This window comes from Phymastichus coffea, unplaced genomic scaffold (assembly GCF_024137745.1).
Source record: "Phymastichus coffea isolate CEN01 unplaced genomic scaffold, Cenicafe_Pcof_1.1 PCOF00069, whole genome shotgun sequence".
In the NCBI taxonomy this organism is placed as follows: domain Eukaryota; kingdom Metazoa; phylum Arthropoda; class Insecta; order Hymenoptera; family Eulophidae; genus Phymastichus; species Phymastichus coffea.
The window spans coordinates 277,290-295,994 of NW_026706880.1; the positions used below are offsets into that span (position 1 = coordinate 277,290).

At 32.6% G+C, this 18,705-nt stretch overlaps 2 protein-coding genes and 1 long non-coding RNA gene across 4 annotated transcripts; 1 reads left to right on the forward strand and 2 right to left on the reverse strand.

Moving 5' to 3' along the window:
- Positions 1–642: 642 nt before the first annotated feature.
- Positions 643–1,729, forward strand: LOC131667692 (uncharacterized). Its single transcript, XR_009302211.1, has 3 exons — positions 643–955; positions 1,122–1,247; positions 1,320–1,729. It is a non-coding gene; the product is annotated as an uncharacterized LOC131667692 (long non-coding RNA).
- A 2,853-nt stretch (positions 1,730–4,582) lies between these two features.
- Positions 4,583–5,552, reverse strand: LOC131667693 (uncharacterized). 2 transcript variants are annotated; one of them, XM_058941290.1, is made up of 3 exons: positions 5,432–5,544; positions 4,938–5,067; positions 4,583–4,822 (listed from the first exon to the last, which is right to left on the reverse strand). In XM_058941290.1, the coding sequence occupies exons 1-3, from the start codon at positions 5,502–5,504 to the stop codon at positions 4,801–4,803; spliced, it is 225 nt and encodes a 74-aa protein (XP_058797273.1). In that variant the 5' UTR covers positions 5,505–5,544; the 3' UTR covers positions 4,583–4,800. The 2 variants fall into 2 exon arrangements, with proteins under 2 accessions (XP_058797273.1, XP_058797272.1); XM_058941289.1 differs by having other exon boundaries at positions 4,599–4,822; positions 4,938–5,145; positions 5,432–5,552.
- A 3,872-nt stretch (positions 5,553–9,424) lies between these two features.
- On the reverse strand, positions 9,425–11,872 carry LOC131667653 (facilitated trehalose transporter Tret1-like). The gene is made up of 2 exons (XM_058941222.1): positions 11,458–11,872; positions 9,425–10,958 (listed from the first exon to the last, which is right to left on the reverse strand). Exons 1-2 carry the CDS (start codon positions 11,558–11,560, stop codon positions 9,652–9,654), a joined length of 1,410 nt encoding a protein of 469 aa, XP_058797205.1. The 5' UTR covers positions 11,561–11,872; the 3' UTR covers positions 9,425–9,651.
- Between the last annotated feature and the right edge of the window lie 6,833 nt (positions 11,873–18,705).

Consider the following 18,705-nt stretch of genomic DNA (forward strand, 5'->3'; position numbering starts at 1 on the left):
ATACGAAAAAATAGAGCACAACATTCAGTGCCATGAATTGTGTAATTCTTTTCATTTGAAATATTTGTCACTGCATGTAGATTAATTAGAAATAAATAATAAATAAAGCTAGTTTAAGTTTCAATATTTATAAACAATATTTAGTTCACAATATAGAAAATAATTATTTTATTTGCGTATCAATTAAATTAACACAATTTAATTATTTTATAAAAAAAATTAGTCTTATAATGAATTCTCTAATTTAAATACATTTGGTAATCTCGAAAGTTTTAGATCTTTTACTCGTCGTTTACTTATATTTCTAAAATTTCAGATCTAAATACTATTCAGTATTTCTATTATTCAGTATTTCTACCTGTAAGCCTCTTTTATTACTTATCCTTTCCTCTCAAAAATATTAACTTAGTGGGATAACTAAATATGATTTACGAAGATTAATTGGCATGGATTAACATCCCTTTTCCATCTCAACTGATCAGTTCTTTTAACTAAATATCCTCAATTTTCGCTACTCGTACATAGGCTAATTATTAATAAGACAACTGGGTAGTGGAAAATAGACGAAATGCCATTGATGAAGGGCTTGGATAAGCTCCGCCCTGGTCCTGTGGGCCTTGTGCCGGGCAAGCGAGTGGTCGAAGAGAGGGAAAATTTGGGCAGTAGTGCGCACCGGAAAACTCAAGCCGGCATTACTTCTCTAATAGTCGTCCTGTACGCTTGTTCAGTAAATACCGTAGAAGTGCAAAAATGCTCAAGTATGCTGCGATCAAGTTTCATTGTGATCCGGAAAAAATCTACGTGATTCGGGCGAAGAAACATTTGAAGTTTGAAAAAAAATTTTATGTAGACAAATTAATATGTAAAGCGCGTTGGAAGTGCAGACAATCCTGCAAGGGATCTGAGCATATGGACGATGATGATCATCGGTGTGCTGAAGTCCTTCTTATGGGCAGTAAGTAATAAAAATTTTTCTATTTCGTTGAAAGGTCGTAAATTTAAAGAATATTTTCAAATTTCCATTTGAAGTTAATTAAAATAGAAGTAACCGGCTGATGATTAAAATGAAAATGACTGACATTTTATAGACCGATAAGTTCAATATCAATTACCTTCCACAGATTGCCATGATAATATCGTAACCATGCTGCAACGTTATCATCAACTTACCGTGATCCAGATCGAGGAGCAACTTGAAAATTTGCCAATTGAGCAAGAAGCAAGTGATAGAAGCTGAAATATTATAAGTTCGTAAATACTTAAGATAATTTTGCTTATTTGTGACGTAAAATAATCGTGAATATTTTTTTTCATTTCAGATGTAAACGAAAGCGAGAGTAGCTGAACCAATCAAGGTGACCAGCCAGGCAGACATATTTTAACAGAGGATGCTATCTGTAATAGTGACCAATACAGTCCGGAAGGGAACGATAGAGAATTCAGTGCAGTCGTAGATGAATCGTACTCGATCGTATTGAGGCTGAGGAAAAGAAGCCGTATGGTTGCGAAATAAATAGTACAACAGCGATCAGCAGGGCACCCATGCGGCTACCGATGCTACACTGCAAACTTCTGGCGATTCAGTTCATATTGTTGTTTACTTCACATCTTATCGTGATTGAATAATTTTTTAATAGAAAAATTGGTTTGGGTAAAATAACTAATAGATATTTTATGACGCAATTTAATGTAGATTTCACACGTATACATGAGAATATTGAATAAATAGTCAGAGCAAAACTTCTCTACATTTATTAACATATTGTCAAACCTTTGCACAAACCACATGAGTATTTTCCAAATTGCTGCCTTTCTATCTTCCATAGATTTGTCGACGCAGCCTGCGAATTCTGACAATAAGACCCATCCGACAATACACATCGCAAGCGTACGCTACAAAGCAAAATCTCTCGCTCCTTGCGCGCGCATTTAGCAGTTTATATATCCCACGGAAATGCTGAGACGCCGGTGCTCTAATTACGTCATTCCGTTAATTTCATGCAGATTGCAGAAGCGCGTAAACAGCCCCCGGGATCATCGCATGCGCCCTGCACGACGCCAGATTATTGTTCTGCTGCACTTTGCCTTGCTGCCACCTCTGCTGTCGAAATACTTTCGGGTTAATTGTTTTCAATGTCGCGTCGCGCGTTGGAATGACGTGAGCTTGCTCGTGGAAATCGTTCTGACGCGTAATTCGACGGAACTTCGATGTTTTAACGTGGAGTTCAATTAAACTCATGTGTGTTTAATTATCTTTGTAAAAGAACATGAAAATCAGAAATACATAATAGAATGCAATTTTTACAATTTAAACTCTACAAAGAGACAAAGATATTAAATAATGAGAATTAAATCAACAGCGTAAATATTTAAAATTTTACATCTATAAGTGTGAATTAGTTTTATCTGCCTGTAGTTGATTTCAGTCCGGCATTTATTATCTATGATCGCCCTGTTTAATGAGCGAACGACAACCTTAAATAACAATTTAAGCAATTAGTAACGCCATACATTTCGATTTTATCACATCTAATTAGTAGTCGAGTCTAATAGCCTTAGCCAGGTATCAAAGACACGAAAATACCCACTAAAGACTTAAAGCTCCATTAGATGAAGAAAAAAAGGGAGGAGCACAGAAATGTCCAGTTTGCAGTTTTACCTCTGTATATACGGGCAGTATAAGCATTCGGCCTCTCCTTTTATTGCATTAGGATTTCTCTCGAAACTTATAAGAAAAACTGTATGAATAGCACGAATATTTTTACAAAATAAAAATTCAAATTGAATTAAATTCACGTATTTATTGAACTCATTCGAGAAAAAAATTACGTGATAATAGCTGGCAATGTTCAACTAATTCTATCTAAAACTAAATTATGCAATATAAAAAAAATATTATATAATAAGAATAATGTCTTAAAAATTGAAAAAGCCAAGATTAAAGATTATATTCTACGGGCCTATCAAACTCTCATGAACAAACTAGAGTGTAGCCACGAAATTCATCCCCTCGTCGTAGCTCAAAATCACTCCACAACTTTTCTCTCAAGCCACATTACACCGCAAGTGTGCACTGGGGCGCTCTACGGCATCCGTGCTGCTGCAGCGTCTCTCGAGAGAGGAAAGCGCATGCAAATGTATGTGCATGCTTTATTGTTCAAGCTATAGGATTAAGGTCGGCTTCAAGGTAGACCGACACTATACCAGCCTATACACCAACCTGAGTGCGGGAGGGGATGATAATTTCTTGGCTTGGTTTCTCCGAGAAATTTATGAATATTAAATCTTGACAAATTCAGATGGTGAGTAAGAGATATTGCGGCTGAGTATTGTTCTTTTGATAGCTGTCTTTGCATAAATTGTGTTTGTAAAATGTCTAAATAACTTTCAAATGAATGTTTGATTCTGTTTCAGAAAATATTGTATTGATAAAAGTTTTTAATTATTTTTTACGCAGTACAAGTTTGAAACACGGGTTTTTTTAATCAAAAAGTTGCTTTCTTTCCCAAGAAATAATGTCGATTAATTCTGCTGTTTCCTCTAAATTTATCATAATGCTATTTGTTAATTCGCTCAACTAGTTACATAAATTACATAAATTGATACAACAAATATCATTGTTTTATTTCTATTCGATATAATCAGTATCGATCATTCTAAAAAAATTAAAAAACGCATCCGTTTTCTTTTATAAAAAAATATTAAAGTGACGACATATGTATATATTTGTTTCTTTAACTTAGAGGGCGAGAAAAACGAGGGAGTGTTGAATAGTATATGTTTCGTGAAGGACATTTAAGCATCACTTTAAAAGAAAAGTCATAAAGAAGGGAAACACATTATTTAAAAACTTCTCTGTGTAGGTCACGCTACTGCGTAGGTACGCTAGACATTTCTATTTTGTAAAAATTAAGTCTCAATAGAACTATCTTTAGCTGCACATATGTCTTTTAAGATTTTATGTTTAATTACAGACTTCCAAAGTTTTAGTCAAAAAAAGGTCTCTCCAATGAAATTTAAAATAAAAAAAATGTTGCTCTAGGGGCAAACGAGAAAAGTGTTGAAAAAGTAGTACATAAAACTCAAACTAGCTATGGACTTGAAACTCGGAGGAAAAGTTTACCTACAAGTGCATTTGGTGCGTAGTCAAAACCTATACTGAAGATATAGCGATGTACTTAACTTGTCAATTAAACAAGTTTTTACTAAATCCGAGATGATCGAATATAAACTGCTCATTGGCATATTAAATGATCTATATAACAATGAATTAAAATAATTAAAAAAACTATTTGCTATGTTAGAGACGTTATTTAATCATTGGAAGGTATATCATGCCTTCTACCTAATTTGTAAGAAAAATATTTTTAATAAAAAAATACTGTGTAATTTAATTAACAGAACTTTTACTACCGGGAAAGCTACAGGTCGCAAAAATTTCGTCATACTGCAAGAATAAAAGAAATTTCGCTAGCAACAAAAGTGCTTTAATTGCACTACGAGCAGTTCCCTGAATTATTTCGAGATGAAAATCTTTAGAAAAAACATTTTTCAAGACTTTTCTAGAATATTACTTGCTTGTAAAAAAAAGGAGAAAAAAACTAATAGAAATCATCTCACTATATATTATCAAGAAAACATAAATCATGACATTTATTTTAATAATTATAACAATTCTGGAATAATGAAACTTCATTGCAAACAAATGCAATCGTTTTATACAGCTACATAATGTCACTTGTTATAGTCACAGCTAAGCGTTTCTAAATCGTAATGATACCATTTTATCCTTCAAAAGTGTCATTTCCCAAATGTTTGAGATCTGAAAAATTGATAGGTGAGATAGCTAATCGCAATATCTTAAACAGTAACACTTCAAATCATTAAGATAACTGTCGCAAATACCGATAACAATCACACGAACAACATCAACTTACCCGGCATTAGCACTAGCTTGGGCTCCAGCTCCGCTACTAGCACCACCAAATGGACCCCCTCCAAAAGCTCCGGCTGCAGCATTAGCCTCCGCCTCAACTAAGGCACCTGCTCCAGCGCTGCCGAAACCGCCTGGAACACCGAAACCCGGTACACCTGCATGTGGGCCGTTGCAGCCGCCATGATGAGCTGCTCTTGGTACGCGAGCTTCTACTCATTATTTTGTATTAATTAATCATTCAGGCAATTTTTAATTTTAAGCGTTTTTACATAAATGACAAAATCAAATTCAAAAGAATTTCTAAGAACGTTTTTTTAATAGATCAATCGTGTTAAATTGTAGAATTATTTTCTTGTTTATCATAAATCTTACAACACATTTGTGCTAAAACGTAAATACAGATAACGATTGTATGTTATTGAGTTGTAATATATTAACAGTTATACGTTAAACTAAATTATATATCTGGAATATAGTAGTAAGTTGAAAGAATACCAATTTGGTCTGCTGGAACAGCCTCGGTAAATGCCATCAGTGCAAAAAAAAGCACAATTGCACAGTTGAACATTATTATAAACTATTCTTATTTTTGTAACGATTAATGTTTGTCTTTTTGGCGACAAGATACTGAAAAATACGCGGCTAGCTGTTTCTTTTATAGGTAACCTATTCGATTGAATTTAGGAGAATAACGAATCGCATTTCCGTTTGGACACAAGGAAGGATCAAAGCGTATCAATGATGCAAGCATTGTTTCATTTTTTATTTCATTCGTCAAACAACAAAAACAAATGTAGTGATTACACAGGCCGATAGAATTTGAAACAATTCCGGACCCAGAGACCAGATAAGGTATTTCCGAAGGAATTCGGTGCGCTGAATTCGAATCCGAGCTCAAAATTGCTCCATCACCCTCAGTTTTCGAAATATCCTAACATAATATTTTCCAACAGAGATATATCACATTGAAGTATGATAAATTTGCATTTTTGCAAATGTTGTTTTAGCAGAAAAGAGTTTTGTTGAAAGATGATAGTGATAAACCTAGTAGGGTACAGGGTTAGTGGGTTAAGGAACTTAGAATGTAGTTGTCGGTACCGGTACTTTAGAAAAGGTACTCGGGATATTATTTTATTTTTTCAGCGAAGATTATATCTCGGCGAAATTTTCCTCTGCTTAACCTGTTAACCGGGGAAATCTCTTTCTAATTACGCAACATATAACGGGCGCGTCCTTTTCCACTAAGCGTGTATGAATGACGTATTACCATAGTAGTAGTAAAATATACGTCCCGTCCGTTCCGGGGCGCAATATAAATATCGAGGACGTATTCATATGTCTTACCCGTACCCGATATTGTTTACTTTGGACGTATTTATACGTCCCGCTCGGTTAACAGATTAAACGAGATTTGCAAAAATTTCAAATTATCATATAAATGATATAGAAAAAAATGAGGAGTGCATTTTGATGGACAAGAGTAGCATTTTTATGATGTCGTCAAATTTGTGAAAATTTTTTTTTTACAAAATATAGGGGTTAGAGAACAGAAAAAAAACGTTTTTGACGCTTTTAGGTTAGGATATATCGAAAACTGCGGTCGATGGAGTAATTCTGAGCTCGGATATGGATTCAGTGCACCAAATCCCTTTGGAAATACCTGGTCGGATCTCTGTATCTGAGAAGCATCGGCTTGTGTTATCAAATCAAAAATATTTTTAATTAACATGAAGTTGTAAGATCAATAAAAAAAAATAAACTGCTCTGAATGCTAGTTATCGTAGGTCGTAGTTCAATTAAATCTCGATTGTATGAATCAGCGAACAGAGAAGATACGATCAGAATTTAACTTCCAAAGCATATCTACAATTAAACTAATTTCTTAGTATACGTTTAGTGTTAAAAGCTTTAACACCTGTGCTATTGCATATAATGCTCAAACTCATGTAACATTTACACAATTATCGCTATAATGACGATTTTTTAAGTTATCGAATGAGTATAAAATTACGCAACCGAATGAGAGAGAAAGAGAGAGAGGAAAGAGAAATAAAAACCTACATTATTTGATTATTTATATGATTATTAGGATTATTATTATTTTTTTAATAAAATATCATTTATCTACTTCATCGATAAGAAAACAAAGAACGGTCTACTAGATACAAATTCTAGACAGAAAATTGAATGCGAAATTATTATTTCGATAAAGCACTTTGTCTCACGCTAAGTCAAAGGAATTCTCAATAATTTTATTTTTTAAGATTGTATCATTCGCAAGAAGTCTTAAAGGGGAAACTGTTGGATGACAAAGACCTGCATACTTGGACCAAGAGCGCAACGGCCAATTGATCTCAATTGCTGATTCAGACCCGGACAGCACGTTACGTCAGTTCGCGTCACGCGCTCACTGCACGCAATCCGAAGAACTGAAAGCTTTCCATTCTCTTCGCGCTGTAATAATGTACTTTTTTATAATTGATTAAAAAAAACAGATTTATTATTTATTCGATATGAACTTATTTTATAAACTTTCGTAGAACATTTGCGCTTAATATGATAATGTTGATACTATTGATACTACTGATAATTATATGTTCGACATGTACGCTAATTCAACTTTCATCATTATGTGTGTGTGTGTGTGTATGTGTGTGTATAGCATTAATACGTATATGTATATCACGTTAATATGGCATACATTGAATTGAAAAATTCCATTGGTAAAGGGGCCAATTTTCGGTATACAATATCGTGTTAATTCAGAATGTAAAAGAATTTTCATTCAAAATATAATACTAAACTTAATTAGTGTCTGGATTAATTATTCTCATTATTATTAATTAATAATGATATTTACGTTTTGACAAATATACTTCTGATTAAAAACTATTTATTTTCCGATACAACTCACTAAAATAAAATTAAAGATTCTCAATATAACCGATGAAGTTACAACTTTTTTTCCATATTAAATATGCATTGCATTCATTCGATTGTAATATAATTGTTAACTAATGATTTCCTAGTTGTGTAAAATCAAGATTTTTTAGCTCATGGTTTTTATTGAAATAAGTCGTTTTTTCACAATCAAAATGTAATAACGGGTTTGATTGCTAATACAAGTTAATTGTCAAAACTCATTATGATCACTCACAATAAATCTCTTCATATGAAGATTTCGGTACATTATTCCATGTTGCAATAAATAGATCGCTTTTCTATAACATATAGGTTTTATTTTGAACAAAATATATAAAGCATTATTTCATTAATTTTTTTTTTATTTTAAAAATATAAAATGAAAACGATACGACGACGTAAATTGTTGCAATAAAATTCTAAATAAACGTCGTTGCAAATATACTTTCAATATCGTCTGACTTTCCCATTATAAAATATTAGTATTGCTTTTCCGACGTTGACTTCCCATGCTTGAAATTCCATCCGATGAATTAAGCACTTAGATGATCACTAAACCGTAGCAGGCGCTCATTGCATTTGAATGCACTCTGGTGGGTCTCTTCAATGGTCCCATTAATCGGTTGATTATTTCATTTGTCATAATTCGACGCGACAGGAAACACACTAGTAATACACAACCTTGACTCAGCAACGTCTTTGCCGTCGTCGGCAAGGAGATACCTAATGACCCTACTTTACGCAATGGTCAATTGTCGAATCAACTGCTGAGATGCACCAACAATCAAACTCAGACTGGTTGCCGATTTATTAATGTTTTTCTTCATTCTTTGCTCCGGAATTTTTCCTAGGATGAGATATAAATTGCATAATGTGAATGATTGATCACATTTTTTCTATCTCTTATAATTTTTAGTTTATTTATAAAGAAATTATAGTGCAAGCTTTAGTCTTTTTATCAGAAATAGATTATAAGTCCAAAATAGATCTGCTTCTTAATTACGTAGAAACGTGATTTATCTTCTACTTAAAAATGTAGACGAATAATTTTTGAGTAGAAAGTGAATCATCACAGTAATAAATATTGTAATAAAAACTAATCTTTCATTAAAATAGTTATGATAAGTAAATAATAAATTCTAGTCTATTTAAGATCATGTTTGACATCGAACCGTGTATATTAGTCATTTGTATAATTCAAATTTACTGTTTTGTCAATCATGTTTCACCCGAAATTGAAATATTACACTGCTATTATCTTTTCTTGAAATGCAATTAATCTTTAATTTTAATATTCGTTTTGATAATATGTCTTTCTCTTACACTCAGCAAACAATTTATGAAACCGAATAAATTTATTATTTTTTGTAATATGCTAAAATAAATAATACTTGTTTGTAATTCTATATTTCTTAACTCAAGAAGGGAATGATAATTTAATTAATAAATTATTTTAAAGCAGAGAAAATATTTACACAGTTTTTAATCTTAAAAAATAAATTCACAAAAATATCTTATATCATTTTCATAGATTAATAATATATAAAAATTTAATGTGAGTAGAGTTTGATTAGACTTGATATCAATGCAAAAATAGTATCACAAGCTCCAGTCAATGATCTATTTAAATATTGTTTATGAATAATCAATAGTGAGTTTTACAGTATGTTCACTATGGACGCTTTATAATAACTTTATGTACAAATATATTATCGACGACATGTTTTAATGAGGTAATAAGTTGATAACAATGCACTTTGATTTGATGCTGTGGTATTTTTTAAGTTTTTGTCTCATTTCTTTGTCAGTTCATCTTGTATCTCTCGCAAGCTTTTACCTTTTGTTTCTGGCATCGCAAACAGAACATAAGGTATTACCGACAATGCGAATAACCCATAAATTAGAAACATGTATGCTTCACCCACAAAATTGACTAACGGTTGATAAGATTTACTTGATAAAAATGCAATAATACCTGCAGTTAGACTGCCCAGGCAACTAACGATACACTTAACATTCGAGGGAATAATTTCACTAGATACAGTACTAGGAACTGAATTCAAACCAATAAAAAAGAAAAACATAAAAGATATCATCGAAGCAATCGGTAACCATTGTAAATTCGTTACATCGAGATCCACGTCAATAATGAAAAAATAACTCATCATACTGAACATAGAGATAGTAACGCCAATACTAGAAGTAAGTAGAAGAAACCTTCGGCCACACCTATCGATCAGAAGCATCGAAAACAAGGCACCAATTGTCGCACAAATATTGATAAATATAACGATCTCAGCGGCTCTACTGTTCTTTGCTCTTCGCATTATAATTTCCAGATAAAATACTATGCTGTTTAAGCCGCAGATTTGCATAAATGTAAAGAGTATCATCACATGATAAGTTATTTTTCTCACATCGGAATTTTTAAATTCTCGTAGTCTGTTAATAAATGTTATAGTTTTCTCAGACGCCATAAATTTCTCTAGAGATTCTAATTCTTCCTGTGTGCCTTTACCAGATCTGTACCAGTTTATCGACATTTCAGCTTTTTTCCGATTTCCAATTTTGATCAGATGATGAGGGGATTCAGGTAAGTAAAGAAACAATGCCATTAGCCATATACAAAATGTAAGATAAACGCACGCAGAGACACCTATACTTAAATAGTTACTAATTATACTCCCTAATAATAGACCAGTAGGACCACCGCATGTAGCTAAAGATACAAGTGCACCTCTAACCTCGGGCATAGCAATTTCTCCAAGATAAGAAGGAAAACAACTGAAGGCCATTCCAGCCCCTACTCCACTTAACAGTCGAGCAATGTATAAAATTTCAACACTCTCCGCTATTGCTATCCCGAGCCAACCCAAAGCTATTGGGATCGAAGTGGCCAATATAGCATTTTTTGTTCCGAAATGAACAGTCACTAATGATCCAACGATTGCACCACAAAATCGACCAATGTTAACTAGGGATGCCATCCATGATGCTTCTTCTTGATTTAAAGCGATTGGTGAATTCGGACCGGTTAACTTTGCCAGCATCGGTGAGACACATCCTGTTATGAAGCCAAGTTGCATAAAGAGTAGCATCACTGAAAATTGATAGAATCTTATTGTAGATTAATCTCTTACTATTACACATTAAGAATATATCTGTATTATAAAATATTATTCTTCAAAATTATTAAATAAATTGAACTTGTATCTGACTGCAATCTTGTGGAGGAATTAACTCCAACGTCAATCACAGTGTCCAATTAAATTAATCGTAATATAATTGCAAATATAAATTGTCTTAAGAAAATCTATAAATTGTACAAATAATACGAAAATAGGATTACGCAATTTTTGTAAAGAGTAGCGCAAAGGTCTGTTTAGTTATTTGAAATGAAGATAGAATAAATTAATTTTAAAGAAAAGTTTTTATCTCCTTTTTTTCAAAAACATAATCTTTAGCTTATTATCTTGTTGTAAATTAAATGATAATGATCATGAGTAAGAGAAAGTTTAAACTTACGATAACAATAAAAAGCTTAAAATTCAATGGTTTAATGATGCTTTTTTATTCTATCAAAGATAAAGTATAAATACCTCCTATACTGGCAATCCACTGAGGAATAAAACTGATTTTCCGAGATTTGAATATTTGCATGAAGTACGTTATGTACGTTGACGTTGGGCACGAAAAAGTCATTTTTAAAAATATTTATTTATACTTTTATTTTTTGGCTACAATATTACGTGATCTTGATAATTTTGATAATTATCTTTCTGTTTCTAAATGACACATCTCAAAAGAAACCGGAACTGGGAACACTCATTACATAACAATTACACAAAAGTGGTGGTGTATTCAAAATCAATAACCTTGAGCTCATGTCTCAATGATTAAGTTTTGCAAATAATATATCCACTGGAAATGAAGTGTCGAATAATCGACTTTGATGCGGTAGTGTCCACAGGCGATTTCTTGGTTACAGAATGACTTGCGTGGGGAGGCGAGACATTTCTGCGCTCATTGAACGTGCTCAACTATCCTAGCGGACTCCTCGCCACTTCCTTTAGTCAGGCCGGCTTGTTCCAGGTTCGTGCGCGTGCGCATTATTACTTCCACGATTAATAATGTCTTAATTTAGTTTGTAGCTTCGTTGTGGAAGAATAATGTTCAATTACAATCTCTCATCGAGAAGAGGAAATCACATCTGTAATTGAATTTAAGTACGCGATTGTGTGTCGAATAACCGTCGGTAATCTGCGCGCTCTGCTATAATCGAGTCACATAATATGATAAATAAGCGTGTGATAAATAAACACTCTTTTTTTCTTAATTTTAACAATTAACTTGGTGTAGGTTGTTCTATCATAATACAATACGTGGCAAATTGATTAGAACAGTTGTCAGAAGATACGATCAAGTGATGTAACGAAGACGTTGCAAATTTTGTTGAAATGTGATGAAGCAAGCGTTTGCAAAGGTCAGTTTTTCATCTAATTTTCAATTTTTACACAGACGATTCGACAGTAAACAGCCTAAAATGCAGTAATTAATATAATTATGACAAGCTGACAATAAATGACTATAATTTTTAGTTCACAAATAAATATATTATAGAGACTTCAAGTGTTTGATTACTATGTCTAATTTTATCCGTAGCTTCCAGATGATTAGAAATACGAAGAAATCTTTTTTATTATCGTTATTATAATCTTCAAACTGCTTTTACGATTCGAACAAAAAGGTTCAAATTTCGTAATTGGATTATATTTAGCTATTAACAATATTGATTAACCAACAAAATTGTTCAAATTTAGCTAACATTTTACAAATAAGTCCATTGGTTAATTTTGATGAATAAAGATTAAAATAATAAAGCATTAATGAATGAAGGTAATATTCTTTTCACAAGCAATCAATGCAATTTCATACCAATATATTTCTTATAGTCAAATCAATCAAAATATGTCAATCATTTAAATGAGCAAATAATTTATGCTCTTCTGTTGTACATATAATTCCTGAAACCTTTAATGAAAAATTACAACTTCATCAAAATCATTCAAATAAAAGATCATGAATTCGTAAAAAAAAGAGAGAAAAAGAATTGGTCGTAATTGACTATCTAAAACTTTTTGAATTTTCATATATTTAAAATATTTATATTTAGTTATAGCAAAATATACAATCTATGCGTTTCGAATTTTTATCCAATAAAATTCTATATATTGTAAAAATGCTTTGAAATATTTTACAAACATGCGTATTGAGTATGCAATTTTTTTCGAATAAAAAATAAAATTAGGTTATTTTTTATTTACTATTCAGACCATAATTGGTTTTCAATTTATAAAAAAGTACGTTTAAATTTTGAGAATACCGCGTCGCGCGATAATTGCAGTGATCTTGTAACTATAAGGTAAATGTAACTACTTCTTTCTGACGTAATTTAATCACCTACTCGTATATACACAGTACTGATTATTTTTGAAAAAAGTAATGTAAAGTGTTTGATTGTTAAAAATAATATAACAGATTATTCAATGAATAAATATGTTGGCAGTATTAATTTAAAATATTTTTTGAGACTAACAATTAGTTAGATATATAAAATATTTGCATAGATTTAGGAAACACTGTGAAAATTGAAATTTTTGCTTAGATTGGAATTCCTTAGTGTTTGATTAACGGAAAAAGATCGACATGTTAGATTAAACTCAATAGATCAAGCGTAGTAAATTAAATTATTATGCTTACCTATGGACTTTCCGATGTAAACAACACGTCATGCAATTAAATATTATACAACAAGTGAGATTTGAAAAAAGTATTTTCTTACAATAAGATTGAATTCCATGATAAGCAATGAGTTTTCAGTTATTTGTCAAACAAATTACTTACAAAATTTATTAAAATGTTCTTTTTGATTTGAAGCAAAAATAATTTTTAAACAATCTAATGCAAAATAAAACATCAGAGTTTCATAATATTACTTTTGATCATCAGACATCATACAAAGTTATTTTGTCACAAAAGCTTTACACGTTAATGTTTTTTCTCTTTTATCTACTAAGCTTTTATTTTGGATAAAATAGTACAAAAGAAAACTATCTTTTTCTTTCTCTTTCTGTTTCCGAAAGACAAACGTTAGCTTACAACATTATTGTGTTGGCGTAACTCGATAATTCAACGTTGCACTGTAGAATACACGAATAAAAACGAAACGCGCAATGGAAACACAGCTCAAGAGTTTCGTTCCATTTGCCAAAATGTACATCATAAATAGAGGCCGTTAGGTGGTTCTGCAAACGTTGGGCAGAGCGTCATTTTTATGCATCAAAAAGTGAGCGAGAAAGAGAGAGAGAGGAGGGAGAGAGAGAGACGAATAAAGGAAAGAAAAATAAAAAACAAATAAACGGTACAGTGTGGATGGGGAATGACGATACGCGCTCGTATATGATGTATTGGTGGTCGAAGTTATTGCAAGAAAAAACCGCGTCGAGAGTCAAAATAAAAACGTTTCGAGTTCAACTGAAGTATCGAGTGCGTGGTGTACGTTACAATTTTTTTTTTTTTTCAGATTGAAAAAGGGCTCGTTGCACTCATTTTATGTATCATTTTTACAAGAGCCACGCGCTTTTTCTCAAATTCCTAGAGACACATGATATAATCGTAAAACGTTTTGATATTGATGTCTAATACTAGGAACTTTTCACTGGTGCTCAAAAGGGATGAATGTGATGTAACCAAAACGCTAGTTGAAAATCAATAAGAGAATTTCGATAGCATTTTTGTACAAATATTAACGTGTGATTGAAATTTCAAAAGCGTTTCCGTTTAATCTAATGTTATATATAGTTTTGATCAAGCACAATTTTATTAAAAGACAATTTAAAAAATGTATGAATGTTTTATTAATTTTTTTCAAGACAAATATCTATATCAAATATTTCTAATCAAATATATCAATAACAAAACATTGATGTAATGCAATGTGAATATACCGGTTTTAAATTTTAATACTGTAACGATAAATGAAAAAAAGAGCTCATAATTTGTAGAACTGCAGTTCAGAATATCTATATATATTCGTAAAGAAAAAGAGCAGATCTTTGATCCGAGTTTCCGCATCGTTTTTTCATTAGCACCCTCGTCGTTCGACGACAGTGTGGAGAAAAAAGAAAAAGAGACGGAAAAACATGAGGGTCCGCGTGGGTGAACATGCGTTTCTCACTGTTCATTCGATGCGAGTCACGTTTGCTTTCCACGTTGCTGCAAAAAGAGCACCTACGAGTTTCGGCGTGAAAAGGCAAAAATAAATTGGAGTAGGAACTTTTGAGAGCGTGTGAAAGTTCAATGCGCATGAAATTGAAAGTATAAGTAATTAAAACTAAAGTTATGAACGATACTATATTACAGTTCGATAGCCCGTAGGCTTCTGTAGATAATATTTGCTGTAGCGTCAGATAGCCTCTGAATGGTTATTGAAACTGTTGAAATGCATGTATGTGAGTTAATTGCAGGAACGAAAATCAATCAATTTAGAGAAAAAGCGAGAAAATTATAAATGTAATAAGAGCAGCTTAGCAGCATTATGCGAGTTAACTGTCGTTCTCACAGTGTCGATACTGGGAGAGGATCGTACAATCTAATCATGGAAACACTTCCTTTTCAATAGTTAGTCTAGAATAAATGGTCTTCCGATGCAGACGTCCCTTTGCTAGTACATTTTAATAAAACTTATAATTAAAATATAATTGACACTTTTATTTACTTAATATTAACTCCATAATCCTAGAGAATCAAATTAAAGCTGTGTAATTAAAGTGATTTAGGACATACGATTGTAGCTTACATTATATTCTTTTGCTCAATCTTTGTCAACAAATACAATTGTTTGTTCAACGACTCAAAGAATATTAGTCGTCATAATAGAACTCTTTGTTGGAAGAACCAAGCAGTTTTTAAATCACAAAATTAAAAGATGACTGAGCAGATATTTTCTTACACTTACTAAAATCATGCAGCGAGCACAACAAATACACCTTGGTAGACAAGAAAAAGGGAAAGAGGAAAACGCGACGGTGCGAGGGTAAAAGAGGCCAGAAAAAAAGCCTTGGAATACTTTACAAGAGTGCGGATGCGTTTTACAGTAGAACGCACACACAAGAGCCGCGTAATGCGCTCGCTTTGTTGTAGATTCAGACAGATGTTATACACACGTATAAGCCTTTGAAAATTACTCGGTATTGTCTTTGGTGCATATACTTGCAATAATATTCCGTTCTGTTTATGTGCAGTATTCCTGTTGCTTTTTCCCTCTGTTTTATCCCTATTAGCTTTGAGAGCTTGAACATTTTCAGCCCGAGTAAGCTCAAAGACTTTATGCCTTATCTTTTTTCTCTCTCTGCATTTTCAATTAATTAATATATCTGCATATTCATGATGGAAACTTGTTAGTTCTTTAGACTGAGTGAGCCGTAATATAGTAGTTTTAATTAAGAGTTAAAGTATAATTTTCCCTCTCTACCAAAAGACGAGCAGTTGGCTTGAAATTGAAAAAGAATTTTGCCAAGATTAATTTGGTGCTGTGCGTAGGCCGTATTTTTATATTATAACTACATTTAGACTGCCCGTCATCAACATATACATCCATCCATCCATCCATCCATCCATCCATCCATCTATCCATCCATCCACCCATCCATCCATCCATCCATCCATCACGATTATCGACAATAAGAAAACTTCATAGAATAATTTCTTGCTTCAATAGTATTCAGTTGTAACATATTATTGAACAAGTCAATCGCTCCATATATAACGCGCGAAAACGAAGAAAAAATATATTAGCGATTACTCGTGCATAGCATAGCGATGATAATCGTTGGGAAGCTATAGCATCAAGCGGGTAATAGAATTGGAGCGCGTGCACAGATGTAATTATCGCGCTCGTGCACCCATGCTGCGCCATCCGCACTATTATTCGGAAAATGGATCGAAAACGTCGAAGAAGTACACATCGCTGCGCGATCGCTTGCGTGTGTATACACTGTAAGACTTTTGAATGCTTCTTGCAAGCGCGAGTTAAAGGTTCGCGTGTACATTCGCACTATTACGCGGATAAAAAGAACTGGAATTTTATTATAGTTGCAAGCACTTTCTCTGTATTGTGCGCTAAAGAAGTACGTATGCTATTTTCGTAATAGCTCAATGTTGTTTGTTTATAATACGTACACGTTAATGAGAATCGGCATTGATATATTTTTATGGATCAATTCATAATTGATAACGTTATGAAAGAGAGCTTATAAAAAGGAAGTTTTGTCTATGTAACACAAAGATTTAGTGTATGACTTGGACGTCATGACTAAGATCGTTATTCACTCAACATCCGCTTCAAAGTTATAAATTTCCCTACTCTTGCTTACAACAGCTAAAGGTCACGTAACTACCTGGATTTATAGTTTCTTAGATATTTCTAGTGCAAAATTCAATTAATTTATCATATAATGTTATAATGTCCATAAAAATGGCATAAATTTCTTGTCGAAATGTTATACGTTCAAAATAGATAACTACTAATGGATATTGATTATCCGAACGAGGAAAACTCACTGAGAGTTTCCGAATTAATTCTATTTACCGATACGATACTTTCCATACACAAGGGGATTATATGGTATAACTGATAGATGGGCTGGATGTATGTGAATAATTAAAGCCCAAGTAATTGAAACGAATTGTAGGCTCAACGTACATTTTTATTCTAATGAAAAATTGTAATCAAAATAATAATTCGGCATACCATAATTCCAACATCAATATTTTTTAGTCTAATCACGCCTTTTAATTGAAATAATCGAAACCGTGTAGATAGTACACGAAACAAAAAAAAAAACAAACAAAAAATTAAAACGAAGTAAACATCGATGATCAAACATGGGCATCAAAATATATCGGCGGGTGTTATCTCGTTGGGATTTTCAAGCAAACAGTTCACTCGAGCGAGTGTAACGTGTGCCAGACCATCCAATCGGCTACTGCACCACGCTGATAAGCTTCTCGCGTTTACTTTGGCCGAGTAGACGTCTTCGCGCGGCTGAGGTGTCCGTACGTACTGCGGCTCCGTGAACAAAGGCCTGACCATCCTTGCCACCAACTAAGCAATTTGGGATTGATATGCGCACGCTGGACTATGGCCCTAGTCATCGAATACAATTTGTGCAGTGCTGAAACACTGGGGTTAAAGCGAATCACGTGCATTATTTAATGGAGATGTCGTTCTATTGATTTTGTATTGTTGTGTATTAATGCTCTTATTATTATGAATTTGCTCGTTGTATAAAAGTTAGTTTTAAAAACTTGTCATTGATCAATCGCTTTCTTCCAATAAGCTGAGGAAATGTTAATTTACATTGAGCTTGAGCATTCTTCGCACGGTTTGTATTATGATACGTGATCATATTTGCAAAATATAAGTTACCTGGTTTATGTATACATTCGAGTATAAATTGTAGAAATGAAATGAAAATTTGCTAAAATAAGCTGTCTGCTGACCATAAGTTATTAATATGTTTTTATATAATCAAATTAAGTACAGTTGAGTAGAATGTTATTTAGTTTTTGAAAGAAATGTAGATTTTTATCATTAATCATAAAAAGTAATTTTTTTTTAACTACATAATGTACTAGAAATTAGTTTTTGAAATCAACCCAGATCCTAACAACTAATGCATGGATTTAGATCAGTAATTTAAAAAGGGATATTGATTACTGCAATAGTAACAGTCAAATCCATTGTGTATATAAATTCTACGTAGCGATGAAATCCATATCATCTC

Coding starts and splice junctions, on each gene's coding strand:
- LOC131667693 (XM_058941289.1), bottom strand. CDS start 5,504: ATGTTCAACTGTGCAATTGTGCTTTTTTTTGCACTGATGGCATTTACC. Junction 5,146..5,431: donor TGTTCCAGCAGACCAAATTG/GTATTCTTTCAA, acceptor AATAATGAGTAG/AAGCTCGCGTACCAAGAGCA. Junction 4,823..4,937: donor CAAGCTAGTGCTAATGCCGG/GTAAGTTGATGT, acceptor TCAATTTTTCAG/ATCTCAAACATTTGGGAAAT.
- LOC131667653 (XM_058941222.1), bottom strand. CDS start 11,560: ATGACTTTTTCGTGCCCAACGTCAACGTACATAACGTACTTCATGCAA. Junction 10,959..11,457: donor GTGGATTGCCAGTATAGGAG/GTATTTATACTT, acceptor ATCAATTTTCAG/TGATGCTACTCTTTATGCAA.